This window comes from Pseudonaja textilis, chromosome 1 (assembly GCF_049901715.1).
Source record: "Pseudonaja textilis isolate UNSWEBS1 chromosome 1, rPseTex1.2, whole genome shotgun sequence".
NCBI classification, from domain to species: domain Eukaryota; kingdom Metazoa; phylum Chordata; class Lepidosauria; order Squamata; family Elapidae; genus Pseudonaja; species Pseudonaja textilis.
The window spans coordinates 19,153,949-19,172,568 of NC_141990.1; the positions used below are offsets into that span (position 1 = coordinate 19,153,949).

The 18,620-nt window shown below is 39.9% G+C and overlaps 1 protein-coding gene across 2 annotated transcripts in view; it reads right to left on the minus strand.

Annotated features, from left to right (window-relative positions):
• The window catches only part of RASL10B (RAS like family 10 member B), a 40,708-nt gene that overhangs the window by 7,491 nt on the left and 14,597 nt on the right, over positions 1 to 18,620 (minus strand). For both annotated transcript variants that reach the window (XM_087927347.1, XM_026708589.2), the window contains exon 3: positions 17,713 to 18,084. In XM_087927347.1, the coding sequence (XP_087783473.1) occupies positions 17,713 to 17,928 (216 nt within the window). In that variant the 5' untranslated portion in view covers positions 17,929 to 18,084. The remainder of the gene's footprint in view (positions 1 to 17,712; positions 18,085 to 18,620) is intronic.

Genomic DNA, 18,620 nt, shown 5'->3' on the forward strand with positions numbered 1-18,620 from the left:
CAAGAGGTTGCATCCACAAAGACTAATTTCTGGTGGAGTTTGGGTGAGAGAAAGAAAGACTTCTGCTGCTTCTGCTGTTTTCCTTGCATGGAGCCAAAAGTCTCTCTCTCTCTCCTTCCCCCCATGAAAACGGAACTGGAAATGGTATCCTGTGATCCCAAATAAAGAACGATCAATCAGTAGGAAAACAGGGTGCGGAATTTTCCTGCAGACTTTTTGGGGGATTTTCCCAGGGTCTCTGCAGGCAGTGACCCCCGGGAAAATCCCCCCAAAAGTCTGCAGGAAAATCCCCCACCCCATTTTCCTACCAATCGCAGAATACTATCTCTCTCTCCCCACCCCTCTACCTGAGAACAGAACTGAAAAGCAGAAATGTGGTTGCTTTGGAGGGTGTGTGTATGTGTGTGAGGGGGGGAGAGGGAGGGAGCGGGAGAGAGAGAGAGAGAGAGAGAGAGAGAGAGAGAGAGGGAGAGATAACATCACCCCCAGCCCTCCAAGGTTAGATCAGATCTTTCTCTCTCTCTCCCTCCCTCTCTTTCTCTCTCCCACCAATGTCAGCAAGCCACTGTCAGTCAAAATTCATATGAGTGCTCCGTGGGATTTAAAATTATGAGTTTGGTCCTTGAGGTCCAACAGGTTGGCGACCCTTATTCTAGACCAGTGTTTCTCAACCTCAGCAGTTTTAAGATGTGTGGACTTCAACTCCCAGAATTCCATAGATTTGCTATCTATGGTTGCCAAGGAATTCTGGGTGTCGAAGTCCACACATCTTAAAACTGCTGAGGTTGAGAAACACTGTTCTAGACAATTTTTCTGGAGTCTATGCCAATGGTACAGCATTTTGTAAAAATTCTCTTTTAGGTTGCAGGTAATTGCTCAATTTATGAACAGTCACTTAACAGTTTGAAGTTACAACGGACCTCCCAAGAGGTACCTATGACATCTTTTCAAAGTTGTGACAACTGCATCCCACTTTCACCATCACATGATTGCATTTTAGGTGCTTGGCAATTGGATCACCTTTATGGCTTTTTGCTGCATCCCACAGACACAGGACCAAATTTTGTTATGGGTTTTTGCTGTTTTCCACTCAGTGGTGGGATTCAATTTTTTTTACTATCAGTTCTGTGGGCACGGCTTGGCAGGCATGGCAGGGGAAGGATACTGTAAAATCTCCAGTCAGACGTGGAATTTGTCGGTTCTCCGAACTACTCAAAATTTCCACTACTGGTTCTCCAGAGCTGGTCAGAACCTGCTGAATACCACCTCTGTTTTCACTGCTTACTTCCAGTTTCCAGCAAAAACAATGCCCGTTGGGGAAAATGGATTTGCTTAATTACTGTGGCATTCATTTAACAACACCTATAAAATTGACAAAAGAATTGGGTCCAGTTATGTGATGCTCAGTTGCCTCAACTTATGACTGTAGTGGCTTATAACTGTAATTTTGGACTCGGTTTCCTGTTTCCTAAGCAGCAGCTCTTCCCCCCCCCCCTTACCCCTTAAGGTCATCCATCCATTGTATTGCAGTTCCATCATTATATTGTGCCCAAAGTTCTTATAGCACTGTGATGGCGAACCTATGGCACATGTACTGGAGGTGACACAAAGAGCCCTCTCTGTGGGCACGCACCCCAGCTCAGCTCTACTGTGCATGCGTGCATCCTGCTGGCCAACTGGTCTTCAGGTCTCTGCCGCGCATGCCTGGGGGGTGGGACGCATGCACAGGGATTCAAACGCATGCACGAGGGGCAGTGCCCATGCACAGGGATGCATGCACATGCTCAGGCATGTGCATGGGGTGGGGGCCAGGCATGGGGTGGGGCGTATGCATAGGGAATGCGCATGTATTGAATTTTGGGGATGCACATGCATGTATGCACTTTGGGCACTCAGTGCCGAAAAGGTTAGCTATCACTGACAATCTTTCACTTATTCTTCTTCCAGCTAAAAATATACTGTTTTTGATCCTCAAAAATGATACAAATATAGCCACTTGCCTAGTAGCACTCAGCAGCCTGTTCACAAATCCCTCCAAGTTCTGAATTATCATTTTTATTATGGCTATTGTTGCTATCACAATATGATTCATCAACCTGTCATACATTTTATCACTGGGTCATCTGCACTACAGCAAGCCGACGATGATGTTTTGCATTGCCCTATACTTTTACAATGTATTTTTTTTCTCCTAACAAGGTTCCCAATACAGTTTGTCCTAAGCCTAATATTACCTTTTTGTGGGCTTGTCTTTTACATTTCATTTTTTTAAAAAATTTGCTAAAACATTTGGTTAACAGGCAGGCATTCCTCTCAATTCCATATGTGACATACAGAAGGACGGCCTTTCTTTCTTCCCCAACAGTTCGGCTCATAGGATGTTTATTATTGGGATTTCTTACACTCAGTCTCATTGGTTGTTATCGATAAACTCCCTAGCTTGCCCTCTCGACCAACCAGGGGTGATTTTTTACCAATTCAAATCATCCCTACCACCTCTCCTGAGATGGGCCGAGGTGGTTGAATTTCACCCTTGGTGTTGGCTTGATAAAGGGTTACTCTGCCTCAAGCGATAAAATGTGTTTTGGGACTTTCTCCCTCACTTACCAGGTTTAATATAGTATAGTTTAAGCCATGATAGTTTATTTTATTTTTTAAAATAAATTATTTGTAATATTGATTATCTTTGCCCAATTCATATAGTACAATGTTTTTGTAAGCCATCCTGATTAACTACCTCACATGTGTTTTGTTAATCATCTTTTAACTTTGAATAACAGCTGGAAGGGACCTTGTAGGTCATCTAGTCCAATTCCCAGCTCAAGCAGAAGAACTTATACCAGGTGTCTTCAAACTTGACAGCTTCAAGACTTGTGGACTTCAACTCCCAGAATTCCTCCTCCAGGCATGTTAGCTCAGGAATTCTAGGCGTTGAAGTCCACAAGTCTTAAATTTGCCAAGTTTGAAGACCCTTGACATATACCATTTCTAACAAGTGGCTATCTAGTCTCTTCTTGAAAGCCTCCAGTGATGAAGCACCCACAATTTCTGAAGACAAGCTGTTCCATTGGTTGATTGTTCTGTCAGAAAATTTCTCCTTATTTCTAGATTAAATGTCTCCTTGGTCAGTTTTCATCCATTGTTCCTTGTCTGGCCTTTGGGTACTTTGGAAATAGTTTGACCCCTTCCTCTCTGTGGTAGCCCCTCAAATATTGGAACACTGCTATCATGTCACCCCTCGTCCTTCTCTTCACTAAACTAGCTATGCCCAGTTCTTATAACTGTTCTTCCTATGTTTCAGCCTCCAGGGCCCTAATTATCTTTGTTGCTCTTCTCTGCATACTTTCTAGCATCTCAACATCTTTTTTAAAGTGTGGTGACCAAAATGGATACAGTATTCTGGGTGCAGTCTTTATAGAACAGTACTAGTACCTCATGTGATTTTCATTCAGTCCCTCTGTTAATGAAATTTAAAATTGCACTGGCTTTTTTGGCTGCCGCTGCACACTACTAAGTTGTATTTAATTGATTATCCACTAGGACTCCAAGATCCCTCTTACCGTTACTGCTATTAAATCAGGTTTTGCCTAATTTGTATGTGTACTTTTGGTTTTTCTTGCCCAAGTGTAAAATTTTACTTTTCTCTACATTCAATTTCATTTTGTTAGATAGGGCCCAATGTTCAAGTCTGTCGAGATCCATCTGGATCTTGAGCTTATCATCAAGGGTGTTGGCTATTCTTGCCAGCTTAGTGTCATCTGCAAATTTGATGACTTCCCGCTTCTATTCCCTCATCTAAGTCATTTATGAAGATACTGAAAAGTACTGGACCTAAGATGGAACCTTTAAAATCTGTAACCATTATTACTTTCAGTAGCAAAAGACACCGTAGTTAATTATTCTTTTTCTTGCATATGCATCACTTCGAGAAGGCCTGGAAAGCAAGTCCTTCAAATTATGGGAACTGAAATCCACACATGTTAAAGTTTCTAAGGTTGTATAGCATGTCATTCAAAGGCCAAGGTAACTGAGATATCCTGGTTTTATCAGCTTTTGAGATTCTAAGCAAAGCCCTCCTCTGAATTCATTTTCCTGGCCCCAATAGAGCAGGTGGGTGTCCTTCCTATCTGCTAAAGGCACAGCCAGCCTTTGATGGAATGCAAAGACCTTAAGCCACATCATCAAAAAGAATGCAATGCAATGCAGCAAATATGAATAGTTTCATTTTTATCCATTGATATAATAATTTTACTGTTCCAATTTCAAGCACATAAGCTTATAGTGATCCACCTCCCTTTAGCTCTGATGAGCCCTTGGTTTAAAACAGGAGGAAGGAAAGAAAGATGTGGCCTCTTGAATGGAAAAGAAGATGGAAAGAAGTGGTATCATGGTGACCAGAGAAGATGGAAGAAGAATGAAGGATGGTTACAATGACAAAGTAGATGTGAGTTTTAACCTAAAACAAAAAAGATGTTAAGATTTTGGGGGAAAGTGCAAAGAAGAGCAACTAAAATGATTAAAGGCCTAGAGACTACAAATTATGAAGGAAGGTTGCAGGAATTGGGTATAGCTAGTTTAGAGAAAAGAAGGACTAGGGGTGACATGATAGCAGTATTCCAATATTTGAAGGGCTGCCACAGAAAATTATTTTCTAAAGCACCAGAAGGCAAGACAAGAAACAATGGATGGAAACCAATCAAGGTGAGAAGCAACCTGGAATTAAGGAGAAATTTCCAAACAGTGAGGACAATCAACCAGTGGAACAGCTTGCCTTCAGTTGTGGGTGCTTCTTCATTGGAGATTATTAAGAAAAGACTGGACAGCCACTTGTCTGAAATGGTATAAGGTCTACTACTTGAGCAAGGTTTTGGACCAAGGTCCAAGGTCCCTTCCAGCTCTACTCTGATTGACTGACTTCAGGTGTTGCACCTAAATATTGGACTAGAATACAAAGAACATAAGCTGTGCCCTGTTGGATCAGACTCGGGGCCCATCTAATCCAGCAGTCTGTTCTCAGAGTCCCAGTCAGGAAGCTGACTAGTCTCCCAGGAGATGATAATTAAGGCTAATAACCAAGGTTAACCAATAGTAATAGCCACCGATCCCCAGAAACATGACTTGGGTCTGTACAACTTCCTAGACTTTGTTATAATAGGATTTGTAGTCCAACCAATCACTGTCTCTTGTTAAACCATATTATGGTTTGGGGAGGGCATATCAATGCTATTTGAACAAAACTATTGTATTTCCTTGAGCCAGAATTAGGCGTTATTGCACTATGGAAACCCAGCCTGGATTTGACATTTATGCCTCTATAGAGGGCTGGGAATTAGGTTTGCTGAATTCCACTTTTCTCAAGTCCCCATTGCTTTTCTGTACTTTTCCAAAACTAGTTAAGGCACATTTGGGTTGGAGTCCCTGAAATTCTGTGATTCAATATTCCTGTTTCATAACTGATCTGCTGTCATTTTTCTACTTCTAATTCAGTTCTGAAACTATGGGATTAAAACACTTTTTTTAAAAAAATGTTGGGGTAGGTGTTCAATATTTTTCAGCTATAATTTTGTGTTTTAGCATGTGAGGGGGTTGATGTTGAAATGTCAACTGCTTTGGATTATATTTTTTAAAATGGGCTCCATGTTTTTAAATTATAGACAAACATAGAGATGGTATGATTTCTGAACTACATCGTTTCCCAGCCTCTCGCTGAATGCAGAGTATTTGGATCTGGTATTGAACCCATGATATTGGAAAATCACACGGGTTTTCCGTACCTAAATTCCTAAAAGGCAGTACTGGCTAATTTGTATTGATTCTTGCTAAACAGGGATATCCTGCTCTATTCTGATCATTAATTAGTGGTGGATGGCACCTATGTGAGCCCATTAACAAGCTTTCCTTAGATTGGTTTTGGCCTCAGTGGGCCAGGCAGAATTGTGCTAGAATATCTGCCAAATAGCTCTAAATTATAGTTGACAAAAATGATTTAAAAGGGCCCTTTTCAATCAGAACTCGAGAATGTTAAATTTATGTTCATTTAAACTCTTGCTGATTGCAGCAACAATCTTGTTAACCTGAGAAGTCCTGGATCAAAACCTGTAAACATCGGCTCAAAGTACTGAGTAGATTTAATTATTACCCTGTTTTCCTGAAAATATGACCTACTCTGAAAGTAAGTCCTAGCTTGGTTTTTACACGTATGTCCAATTAGAAGCCCTACCGCAAAATAAGCTCTAATTAAGACCCCACCCACTCCAAGGTGCACAGATAAAAATTAAGCTAGGGTGGGGATGGGAGAATGGAGCTGCCCTTACTACTTCCCTTTGGACAGTTGTAGCCAGGCTTTGCACACCCCAACAACCTGCCTTGCCAGCCCGTTTCTTCTGCAGCTGGCAAGACTGGCAAAGCTTTCCTGAAGGCTGGTAACAAAGCTGGTAACAAAGCTCTGGATCAATCCAGAGCTCTCTTATTGGCCGCAGAGACCTTCAGGAAAGCCTTGCCGACCGCAGAAGAAGTTCCTGAAGGCCTCTGACAGCAAAAAGGAGGCTAGGGGAGACACGTGTAAGTGAGGTTAGTCAGTGGATGACTTCTCCTGAAAATAAGACCTGGTAGCTTTTTTGGTGGCAAAAAAAATTTATAAGGCAGGGTCTTATTTGGGGGGATATTTCTTGAAATATGGTGACATTATATAATAAACATTTTGTTCTTGGTATCCCACCGCATTTTCAAAAATTATAGAAGACCCCCAAAGAGCTTTTGCTGGAATGGGTTATATTTGTCAACAGTTGCTGTATTAAAATTTAACCTAATGCATTCATTTTTATTTTTGAATTATGTAAAAGGAACAATATTAAGCCCATTAGATATTAGCATAAATTATTTTTCATGAAAACAATATCAGAAAGAGATGGGATACACTGTCTACTTCTCTTACAATGTAAGATCTTCATTCTTTCCTGAATAAAATTATTTTTTCATATTAAAATATAACATGGTAATATTTGCTCTATGGCACTGCAGAGAATTTATGGACAGATGGCTTTTGCAAAAATTTGCAGGAAAAGTCTAAATTCTTAAATAGTTTCTCAAGGACAGATCTCTTCCTTAATATTGAAAGTAGACCTTTGATTAGAAAGCACACATTAATACCCTAGAAATTCCTTTGAAATGTCTTCCTTTGAGATTTAACCATGAAACCAGGAAGGATGCAGACAATTGATTAGATCAAAGTCAGAAAATTCACATATAGACATAGGAAATGGCTTCCTTTCAGTTCTTTAAATAAAACCACAAAATGCTACAGCCAACCAATTGGAACATGAGACAAAAAGCAAGGAATTCTGTAGCCTGTGAAATGGAGCAGTTGGTGTGAGAATGCTTATGTATTCACACCGTCTAATTTTGCATCATTTCTTCCTGTTCTGATGAGGCTCACTGCAGATAAGTGGGAGAGCATTTGTACATTAAAGTTTAAAACAGGAGTGGGTGCAGTTTTTTCTCTCTCTATGGCCGGTGACCATAAATATTTTAAAATTATTATTACTGATCATTGCAATGTCAGGCAGATGTTCACACTGGGTTTGGAATTATTATTATTATTATTATTATTATTATGATTATTATTATTATTATTATTATTATTATTATTATTATTTCATTAAACATGAAACTCACTCAACTGAACATTTAAAAATGTATCATAAATATTATTGACTGGCTCTGATGGTTGATAAGGGTGGCTGCCAGCATCCTAGGTATCAACCAAGTATCTTCTCAAAATGTATGTTGTTCCGAGTTGCACAGTCTTTTGCAGCTTCGTTGGCGCTACAGCAGGAAGCTGCAACTTCTCAATGTATTATTATTACATTATTATTATTGTTGTTATTCAGCAAGGGCAGCAACAGATAAAAAGTAACACGTGACTCACCAAAGGGGTGGCATCAGGAGTTGAGACCTATGCTTTTGGAATATGTGTGGATTTTTACAATTTATTAAAAAACTTTTTAGAGAGTCAACTTGGTCTAGTAGTTAAGGCAATGGATAGGAGCAGGGAGACTTGAGTTCTAGTCCTGCTTTAGGTTCAAAGCCAACTGGGATCTCTTTTGGAGAGTCCCGCTGTTTCAATCCTAGGAAGAAAAGATAAACCACTCCCAAAAATGTTGCTAGAAAACTACAAGGATTTGGCTTTGAGGTTACCAGGAGTGAAAGCAAATGACTTGAAGGCAAATGAAAAAAGTAGTAGTTTCAGATTTAAATTTTGTTTCATTTTCTTCATTTTCTAAAATGGCATCTCTTTTCAATGGATTCAAACTGGATGTCATTGACTTTATCTTTGAGAAATCAGGACAAAAACAGTCTGGCTGCACATGGTTGAAACTTTTGGGTTGTTCACCTATGAAAGATTATTTTGCATCTCCCTTTTTTGCTTTTTAAAATCAGATATGGAAATATCTTTGCCTAAAGCTCTGAAATAATCGGAGGAGGACAGGCCCAATCAATAGATTGACCAGATTAAGGCAGTTCCTATATCTCTTTGCAGCCCCCTTCCATACCAACAAAGATATAAGCTGAACAAAACACAACACGGTTACTGAATTAATCTTGTTTCCAGGTATTCATGTTATACTGAAATGTAAGCTAAGTGGTTTGGGTTTGCCCTACAATGAGCTAGATTTAGTCTTCCAAGGTTTCGGACTTGTGGAGCCCATCCTCAGGGAACCTCTCTCTCTTCAGAATGTGTGCACTGAGTTGTTCTACATGTTGTATTTATATGGTTCCTAGTTGTATGTGGCTTTTTAGTTGTTGTTTGGGTGTTGATGACCAGGCATTAAGTTGTTGGCTGTTGTTTTTTTGTGTGGCCAAATCTTTGGCTCTTGAGTACCTGATAAGCTGGTGGCAAATCAACTGTCAACCCTGAAGCTGACTTGACAGAGCCATTTTGAGGCTTCAGTGTTGCCATACTGGAGCTGAGGGGTAGAGAGGGGGGAATTTAGATAGCTGGGTTTTTTTAGCCAAAATAGAATACTTTCTCCTGGGAACCAAGGATATTCATTCCCACAGGTGGCTGGATAGAGGAGAAGTGAAGTTACCAGGCAACCGGATGGCATCCTGATTGGACCATGTGACTGACTGTTTGGGAAAGTGAGAAAACTTTTACTTTAATTAGGTGAAAACCACAGGAACATTCAGAGTTGGTTTTCACCAGCTTGTGCCAATATGATATGACAAATAAAGCTATTCTTTGAGGAACCTGTTTGCTATGGACGTATTACTTAGAACCCTGACATTAGCACTCCTGTTGACTGACAAGGGGCCATTTCCCAGGCTTCAATCATTGATTCATTAATTCAATCATTGAGTGCTGATTTACCAGGCACCGCATAAATACTCTACATAGAATAGCCCAAAGCAAACACTCTGGTGAGAGAGAGCTTCTGTCAGAATGGGCTCCAGCCAAGTCTGAAAACTGAGAAGACTAAACTTCTGGTCTCAGTGACCGACCCACATTGGGTCCTGCAACATTATCCTGGGACATGTATATTTGCCTTCAAAATAAACAAAATTTTCCAAGGTTAATGCTTATTAAGCTTAGTACACTGTGCAAATGAAGTGACTAGATCTTTCACTAATTCAGTGAAGTATATTGTACAAATAGCCTTTTCCTACCTATAGGGAAACATCTAATAACAGTTCCCTCTCCCATTAGGTACACATATGAAATACACTATCAGTAGTTTTTTTAAAAAAAGTATTATTCCCTACAGCCATGAGAGTAAAGAGATTTAATTCTTCTGGTCTTCTTCAGGTCATCTGGGTTCACCAGTGTGGAAGCAAAATGCTACATTAAATAGTGTTTGATCTAATTCAGCACAAGTATACTTAGAAAAAATTACGAAGAGGGTAAGGAATGTCAGGATATAAAGATATTATTTAGTTATTGTGTTTGGTTAGCTGATCTTCAGGATGTCCTGGAAGACAATAGATGACAAGAAGCCACCTCCTCTTTTCATAGTACTGGAGATGAGAAGAGTCAAAGAGATTCCCCAACTTTCCAGCTTGAATTATTCAGGGGTAAGGAGGAGGTCATGAGAAAATTTGCCAGGAAACTGAGTTTCAAATGAAGGATAAAAGAAGCACTTTTTTTTTTTTGCTCATCTTAGTGTCTCTGATTGTGGAGATCCTTTCCAATTATCTCAGCATCTCTGGGGAAGCTCCTGCCTATCTCAAGAGCTTCCCATTTGCTCTACCCTACTTGCATTTTAAAGCAAAGGACCAACGAAAGGTGTCATTCAAATCTGCCCTTGTTGATCAGTTATCCTCTTATCTACTACTCTGTTCAACGGTCATCTATCATCTACTTTGTTCAGTGATTTTCCTTCTGCACAGGTAAATCTTCCCTCTTATCCTCTTTCAAAGTCGGAGACTATACAGCGATCTTTTCTTCCCAGAGTTCTAGGTGAGCAGCACAAAAAAACTCTCCCCACCTCCTTTTCACCCCTCAAACCCCAAAGGGCTAAATTACAAAGATATCTGCTACCTTACTGCTTGAATTTAATCATCGTGCCTGGACAGTCATGGCTACTCACTTTATTGGTTCCTGCTAAATATTTCAATAATAATAAATAATGCCACGAATGATAAAAGTAGTCCTCAACTTACAACAGTTCACTTAGCATTCAAAGTTACAACGGCACTGAAAAAAGTGACTTATGACAGTTTTCCGCGTTTATAACTGTTGCAGCATCCCCACATGGTCACATGATCCAAATTAAGAGGCTTGGCAAGTGCCTCATATTTATGACGGTTGCAGTGTCATGGGGTCATGTGATCACCTTTTGCGACCTTCTGATGAGCAAAGTCATCGGTGAAGCCAGATTCACTTAACAAACGTGTTACTAACTTAACAAATGCAATGATTCACTTAACAACTGTAGCAAAAAAGTCATAAAATGGGGCAAAACTCACTTAAATGTTTCGCTTAGCAACATAAAGTTTGGGCTCAATTGTGGTCGTAACTTGAGGACTATCTGTAGGTGCCTAGGATGTGATCCTAAAACAACATGAATTTCATTGCAATTGACTACATCATTAGTCAATTGCAAAAGGCAGATTTACTTGGAACAGAGTACATCTTGCAATGACACCATCAAAGAACCTTATCAAACTAACCTTGGAAAGGAAAGCTTCCTTGAGAAAAACTGGATAGATGCATAAAAATGCTAAATCCAGTCTAAATATCCGGAAGACTATGCAACCAATAATAACAACCAACCATAATAACTGACAGTGGTGGCATACTGAGTGCTATACCAAAGATCTTGAACACACTTAGAACATGTACGCATTGACAACATTTCCACCTACCAATTATAAAAGACTACATATATACTGTGCTGATACATTAGGACTTCTTTGGTTTTGGGGAATCATTTGATGCAAATGAAGGCCAATACCAGCTAAAAATTGGCAGCTGGAATTTCACATTTTTGTGATTTCACATTATTATAATAATAACATATGGCCAAGGAAAAAAATGAACACATATGATTTTTGTATCCTAGATTCTGAAATAAACATACTTTGTGGATCTTGACAATTATGATTACTGTATATGTGTTGGCTTGATAAAGGGCTATTTTTGCCTCAAGTGATAATATACCTTAGGATTTGCTCCCTCACTTAGTCAGATTATTGGTTAAGCCATGATGGTTTAGTTCATTCATTTTTTAACAAATTAGTTGTAACGCTTATTAACCTTGCCAATTCATACAGCGCAATGTTTTCTAATAGGTCATCCTGATTGCATGGAAATCTAAGAGCAGACTAACTACCTTGTGTGAATTTTATCTGATCAACTTTTAAAGCCATCGGACAAATCATTATCTAACCATTATCACTACTGTTAGTAGAAGGCATCATAGTTAATTATTCTTTTTCTCCCGTGCGCACTGAGTCTTCAGAAGGCAGAAGAGTTGAAAGATCTGGGTATGTTTGGTCTTCAGGAAAGGCAAACTCAGGAGAAACATGAGAGCAAACTTCAAATATTAGAAGGGCTGCCATCCAGAAGTGGGGCAAGATTTACTTCTCTTTCCCTCAGAGGGCAGGACCAGAACTTAGATCTACAAGGAAAGACGTTCAAAAAGGACATCAGAAGGAACCTTTTGACTGTATATCCCGAAGGTGCTTTTTCAGGAGGCAACTGGACCTTCTTGTTTTTTTTTCTTTTGAAGACGTTTCGCTTCTCATCTAAGAAGCTTCTTCAGCTCGGACAGGATAGTGGGGAATGGAAGGATTTATATTCCTTGCAGACAGCTGGTCATTTGCATCCTTTTAGAGAGTCATTGAGGAAATTGGAGGTTTATCAGTGTCCCCAAGGTCACCTGAGTAATGTTTCTGGTTGCTGTAGTCTGCATTTTTCCTCTGGAACTTAATTCCTACTCCAACGCCATTCAAAGGGTGTTCAACCCAAACTGTATAGCTAAAAGTCTGTAGAGCAGAGGTCTTCAAACTTGTCAACTTTAAGACTTGTGGACTTCAACTCGCAGAATTCTCCAACCACCTATGCTGGCTGGAGAATTCTAGGAATTGAAGTCTATGAGTCTTAAAGTTGACAAGTTTGGGGATCCCTGCTGTAGAGATTCTCAGTCATCCAGGTCATGGTTGTCCAAAGGTTCTTTTGTTGGGAGGCAACTGGACTTTCTTTCCCAAAGCACCTTGGGAATGCTGGATGACTGACCTGGATGACTGAGAATCTCTACCGTCCTTCTGACTGTATAAGCTAAAAGCTAGTAGAACAGTCTGCCACAGTGGGTTTTTCTTCACTACAGGTCTTCAAACAGGGGCTATCAGAGATGCTTCGATGGATCCTGCACTGAACAAGAGGTTGGACTAGATTACCTTTGTGGTGTCTTCCAACTCTTAATCAGTGTTCAATTCACATGTATTATGATTCAGCAAAGTGAAAGAAGAACAAATGTCTTAAGAAAAGCAGTATTCTCTGCCCTATGAGCACTTTCGCATGCAGCTTTAGTGCCAGAGTAGATTGTCGCCATCCCCCAATTATTTCATGCTGTTCCTGTTAATATGCACCTGTATTAATTCATTTCTGTAGATCAGAACATATGGCAAAATTGTCTCTTTTGAAAGTGATGAAATTGAACATGAAAAAAATGTATATTTCTCTATTGGTAGCAATTCTTGCTTTCCTGTTCCTTTATCCTCCACGCCCTAATGCTGTAGAGCAGGGGTCTCCAACCTTGGCAACTTTAAGCCTGGTGGACTTCAACTCCCAAAATTCCCCAGCCAGCTTTGCTGGCTGGGGAATTTTGGGAGTTGAAGTCCGCCAGGCTTAAAGTTGCCAAGGTTGGAGACCCCTGCTATAGAGTCATTAGGAGTTAGAAAGGAGTAAAGTTCAATTAAATGATAATCTCTTAGTGAGCTTCATAATGACCAGGTTTGTGTTGCTCAAGCAAATGCAGTGAGACATGAGTAATACTATCCCATGGGATAGTTATGGGAGGAGAGTGCTCTTGGTTCATCTAGTTGTCTACCACTGAGTGAGAACACTTATGGACCCCAGAAAAATGATTAATAACAATGTTGGTACAAGGGCCAAATTTGATTGAGCCCATATATCTGATTGAGTATTATGATGGTGCTCTTCTGTTGCTTAGTTACTTGCTTGATTTATGGGCTCCCCTAGTGTGTTGCACATCTGTGAGACAGAAGATGTACAAATCCAACAAAGACAATCAGCCATGGTAAGCGTTCTCCCAACCTTGGATAAAATCTAGCTTACTGGAGAAAACAAGAGTTAGGATGTCTGTGACTCCTTTTGGGTGGGACTCAAACTTTGTGGAATACTTGTGGGTTGAGGAAATATGGAAGAAACCCAAGGAAAGCTCAAGGAAAGAGGCCTAAGAAAAAAACAAACCTAAGGCTCTTCTACATAATTGGGATTGGAAACGTGGTTGAAAATTATCCCTCCCCATACTTTGCATAGCCTTCATTCAGCCCACTCATAAGGCTACGGAATGGCACTGTTCTTACCACTTTAAAATGGAATAATTTAAGGAAAAAGCACGGTGGCTCACATGGTTAAGATGCTGGGTTGGAGGTTAGCAAGCTTGTGTTCGAGACCTGTGTGCTGCCATGGGGCAAGGGGAAGGTGGCTTTTTTGCCAAACAGTGAAAGTGAATGGCATTTTCCAGCAAAAATATCATAAATTTTGGTCACACGATACCAGAAGCAGCCATAAATGCAGGATATATGCCAAACCCACAAAATGCCTCATGACTGGGAAGGGCTGCAGACTTTGGAACTTCAAATCCAGCTTGTAAACCCCTTTTATGGACTTTTGAAGTCTGTTGTAACTTCATAAGTCAAGGACTACCTGCATTTATAAAGCATCAGATGATGGATGTAGTTTGGAGTGCAGTGAAGGTATAATCTTGAAAGAAAGGAAGCATTTATTCAAGATTATTTTTCGCATAAGTGAATTTAGATTTAATTTAATTAAGTTCCATTAGGTACCTGATAAGTGACAGTCCTCATGATTACTGATTGCACTAATAAAGGATGACAAAAGATTTGGAGACAATGACAGCTAAAAAAGCCAGGGGTGTGGAGGGGAGGGGAGTTTCTAAAATTTGCATTTTAAACTGAATTAACCAGTTAACAATTTCATGCAACTTGGCAAATATTTGTGTTAGTCAGCTAAATCGAGAAAGAAGGAGCTATATATAAAAAAAACCTTCTCTACCAAAAAAATCCAGTCATTCTTCCTCTTTGCATGTTATAGCACAAGCTTCTGAGATTTTTGAAGCATGCCCACAAACTTCTCTCTGCAAATGTGCTTATATATACAATGTAAGAGCCATACATTTGTTTTTCATTTTAATAAGGAAGACAAAATAAACTGTTTCTTCTGTGATTGCTTTTTCTACCTTTTAAAATTGCATGAGACAAAGCTTTTTACATCTGCTTTTTCACCTATTGCTATACAGCCATGCTGAGATATCTCAGTTGCATTTCTAATTATTGTGGCTTGATAAATGGCAATTACAAAGGGAATGAGGTTCTTCTAAAAAAAAGTGGGACAGCATTTAATGAGGGGTGATGGCAGAGCAAGAAAACAGGTGCATCTTCTTAACAATTATAAAGGCAGGCAACTGTTAGATCATGAGAATAAAACTTAAAACATTTGCCATTAAATAACCACCACCACAATGATAATAACTTGTATTGCATCGTGGACCCTTCAACAGCATTCCACATCTCAGAGCAGGTAGGATAAATGTTAAAATGCAATGGGAAATCCATTGTTTCTTGTGGCTTCATGTAAGATGCTCTGTCTGTTTAATATGCACAATACAATGAATAATCCAGTGCCTTTAGCATGCAAATAAAACACCATAAAACAATAAAAAGTGAGGTTAATCAAACTTAGTATTTTATGATAATGAAGTTGCTGCTGGACTTGTTAAGCTTGCTGTACTCAACATTATGGATTATACTAAGAATGTATTATAATAATATATAATTATGCTGCATACACTTTTTCAAAGAGCAAGAGTCACTGAAACTACTGAATAAGCCTGCATAGCATTCTGCTAAGGAAACTCAACTATAACTCACAAAGATGCTAAAATGATATTACTGTAGGGATCAGTTTATATCCTGCAAAGGATTTAATAAAAATGATCAATGTTTATTTTATTAGTTAAATTATTATTTGATTATGTGCCATCAAATCGCTTTTGACTCCAAGCAACCACATAGATTTTCTCCATGACGATCTGTCCCTAACCTGATTTTTGCAGATTTTCCAACTGTGCATTCATAGACATTGTGACTTAGTTCATCCACTTTGCTGCTGCTCGTCCATTTGCCATATAAAGCTGCCATATAGACAGTTTTTCTTGAGAGATGATTAGCCTAATGTTTCCTATCAAATTCATTAAAAATCCTTCAAGTTTGTCTGTAATCAATAGAAAACCACATAGCCATACAAAGTATGGCTGATAGAAAATCTATAGCGCAGGACTGAACTGTAGGGACCTTGGTGCTCTGTGAGCTTGGTGGTTTTCTTGCAGACATTTCATTACCCATCATCAGTACAACGTAACTAGGCATCAGTGCAAGGTAATTAGATTAACTGATGATGTTACCTAGTGTGGTAATACAACGACTGCAAGAAAACTATCAAGCTCAGAGAGCACCAAGGTCCCCACAAAGTATGGCTGATTGAAGGAATGTTGCTCAGATACAATTCCCAGGACTTTTAGCCAGCTCGATCAATGGTAAATGCTGTGAATATAAATCAGGATCATATGGAGAGCCACAGGTTCTCTATCTTTGATGTAAAGCAAAACATGCCAGCTAAAAAACGGTACACTGGATACCCTGTTACCAAAGCCAGATAAATCGACTATGCTGGACAGTGGTATCTAAGACATTGGTTTTGGATTTGGATGACTCTCATTGAAATCCATGCTTAATTGAGAATTCAATGCTTCTTTCCACCCTCCTGGATTTAGACAATGACCACGATGGCCTTTATTGTACAGCTATCAACTGATGGGTTACGTGATATCAAGTTGATGTCAACTATTAGCAACAAACCTAGACAGATCCTCTCAGAAATGAGTATCTTTTTATAAGGATTTACTAAATGGCTATGTTCAGATAACATGCTTAACCATGTCACCAACATTCACACAATTTGCTAAATTTGGATAGTTTTAATATTGGTTCAATTAAGGTTGCTATTGGAATTGTAGGTATGATATCTTCTGGAGGTCACTAGACAGACAAACAGATGACAGATGACTGGTCAAACATCTGTTTAGTGTTTGGAATATCCAGAGTTATTTCCCAAGTTTTTACAGTGAAAAGGATTGGGGAAGGGTTTTTTGGCTAGAGTTTTTCCTGCTGTAGAGATTTCCTTCTTATGAGAAGAGACAATGGAATTATTTGCACAAATAGGTCTTACTCAGTGGCCTGGTCTTCACAAAATACTAAACTGAATCATTAGAGGGATGAGTGCATTGTGAAAAATTATAAAAGAGTCTATTATCCAGAAGTTAGATTTAGAATTAACCCAGATCAGGCACAGCACAGATCATGTGCAGGGTTTAAGTAACTGCATTCATTCAGTTGTGAAAACCTAACTAATTATCCACTTCATCTTGAATTTATCAGCCTTAATTTTCCGATTAAACAAGCCCAAATAAAAGACAAAGAATTAATGCAAAGATAGAAAACTAGCATGCGCCACACATGAATGCTGCCACTCAACAAAGAGTAGAATCTCTTGAGACCAAGGATTCTAAACTGACTGAACTGTCTTAGAACTCAATCTGCTAAACACGGTTTTGTGAAGCTCTATTTATTTTCCTAGCATACATAGCCAGGGATGTGTTCTAAGGGGTGTGTATGTAAGAGTGGATGGAGAATTTTCCTCTCCCAGCAGCATGTATACCCCATGAACTACTCACTCTAATATTTTCTCCATGGAAGTGCAGAGTATTGCCACGGATCTTTCAATCTACTTCCAGAAGACTGGGCATAGTCTTCTTCTGAATTCTCCACTTATAGAAGCAGCCACCTGGAAGACCTCGGATGCTGACACTGCCCACCTCATTCAGAGCAACCTACAGCTGGCAGTGAGAGTATCCTTTTTGAAGTCTGACAGGTGGGATGTACACCTACCTGCAGGGTATTTACAGGGAAAGAGGTGATAGGCGGGAAGTCCATGATCTGTAGGTCGTGAACATGGCCATTCATGACCACGGCAGGTAGGTAGACACGGCGGGCCTTGGTGGGGACACAGACCTCGCTGAACTCGTTGTACAGGAACTGGCGGACAATGGCACTCTTCCCGACCCCTTGAGCACCCAGCACGGCAATCTTGAAAGTTGTCACCATGCCTCCCGGCCACAACCCCCGTGCACAACGTGGTGATCAGCTCCTTGGCGCAGTCCGCTGCCTTTGCACTGCCAGGAAGGCCCCTGGGCTGCATATTCTGGCAGCTGTGGATTCAGCCACAGTCAGCAACCATTTCCTCACTGGCTCGGCCTGTCACTGGAAGAGCAAAAGAAATCTTGTCAACCTAGAAAAACTAAGAGAAGTCTTGCTAGAGCAGAGCAAGGGTCTCTTCAGTCCAGTTTCACAACAGTCAAGCTGATACCTACACACAAAATATGAAGGCATATCTTCCCTATCATTTCCCTTAGCAAATGCAATCTAGTGGTAGATTGCCCCTAGTTATCACCCTCATTTAACAACCCCATAATCCCTTGCGAGGCGGAGTCTGGGCAGCTGAATGGAGCCAAGCATAGTGTTTTAATGGCCGGATGCCCTTCCTGTCACCAATGCAGTAGATGCATATTATTCAGTAGATATATTCTCAGTGTGCCCAGAGAGAAACATCTGCCTCTATCTAGGATTGAACTCACAGCCTCTTGATTGTGAGGCAAGAGCCCCACCTCTAGTCCACTGTATCACTCCAGATTGCCCCTAGTTATGGAGGCTTCAAATTTGTTTGGAACTAGTAGATAATAACGGATATCTTTTTCTCCTTGAGTTTGTTAACCCCTTTAATACTAATATTTCAGTGC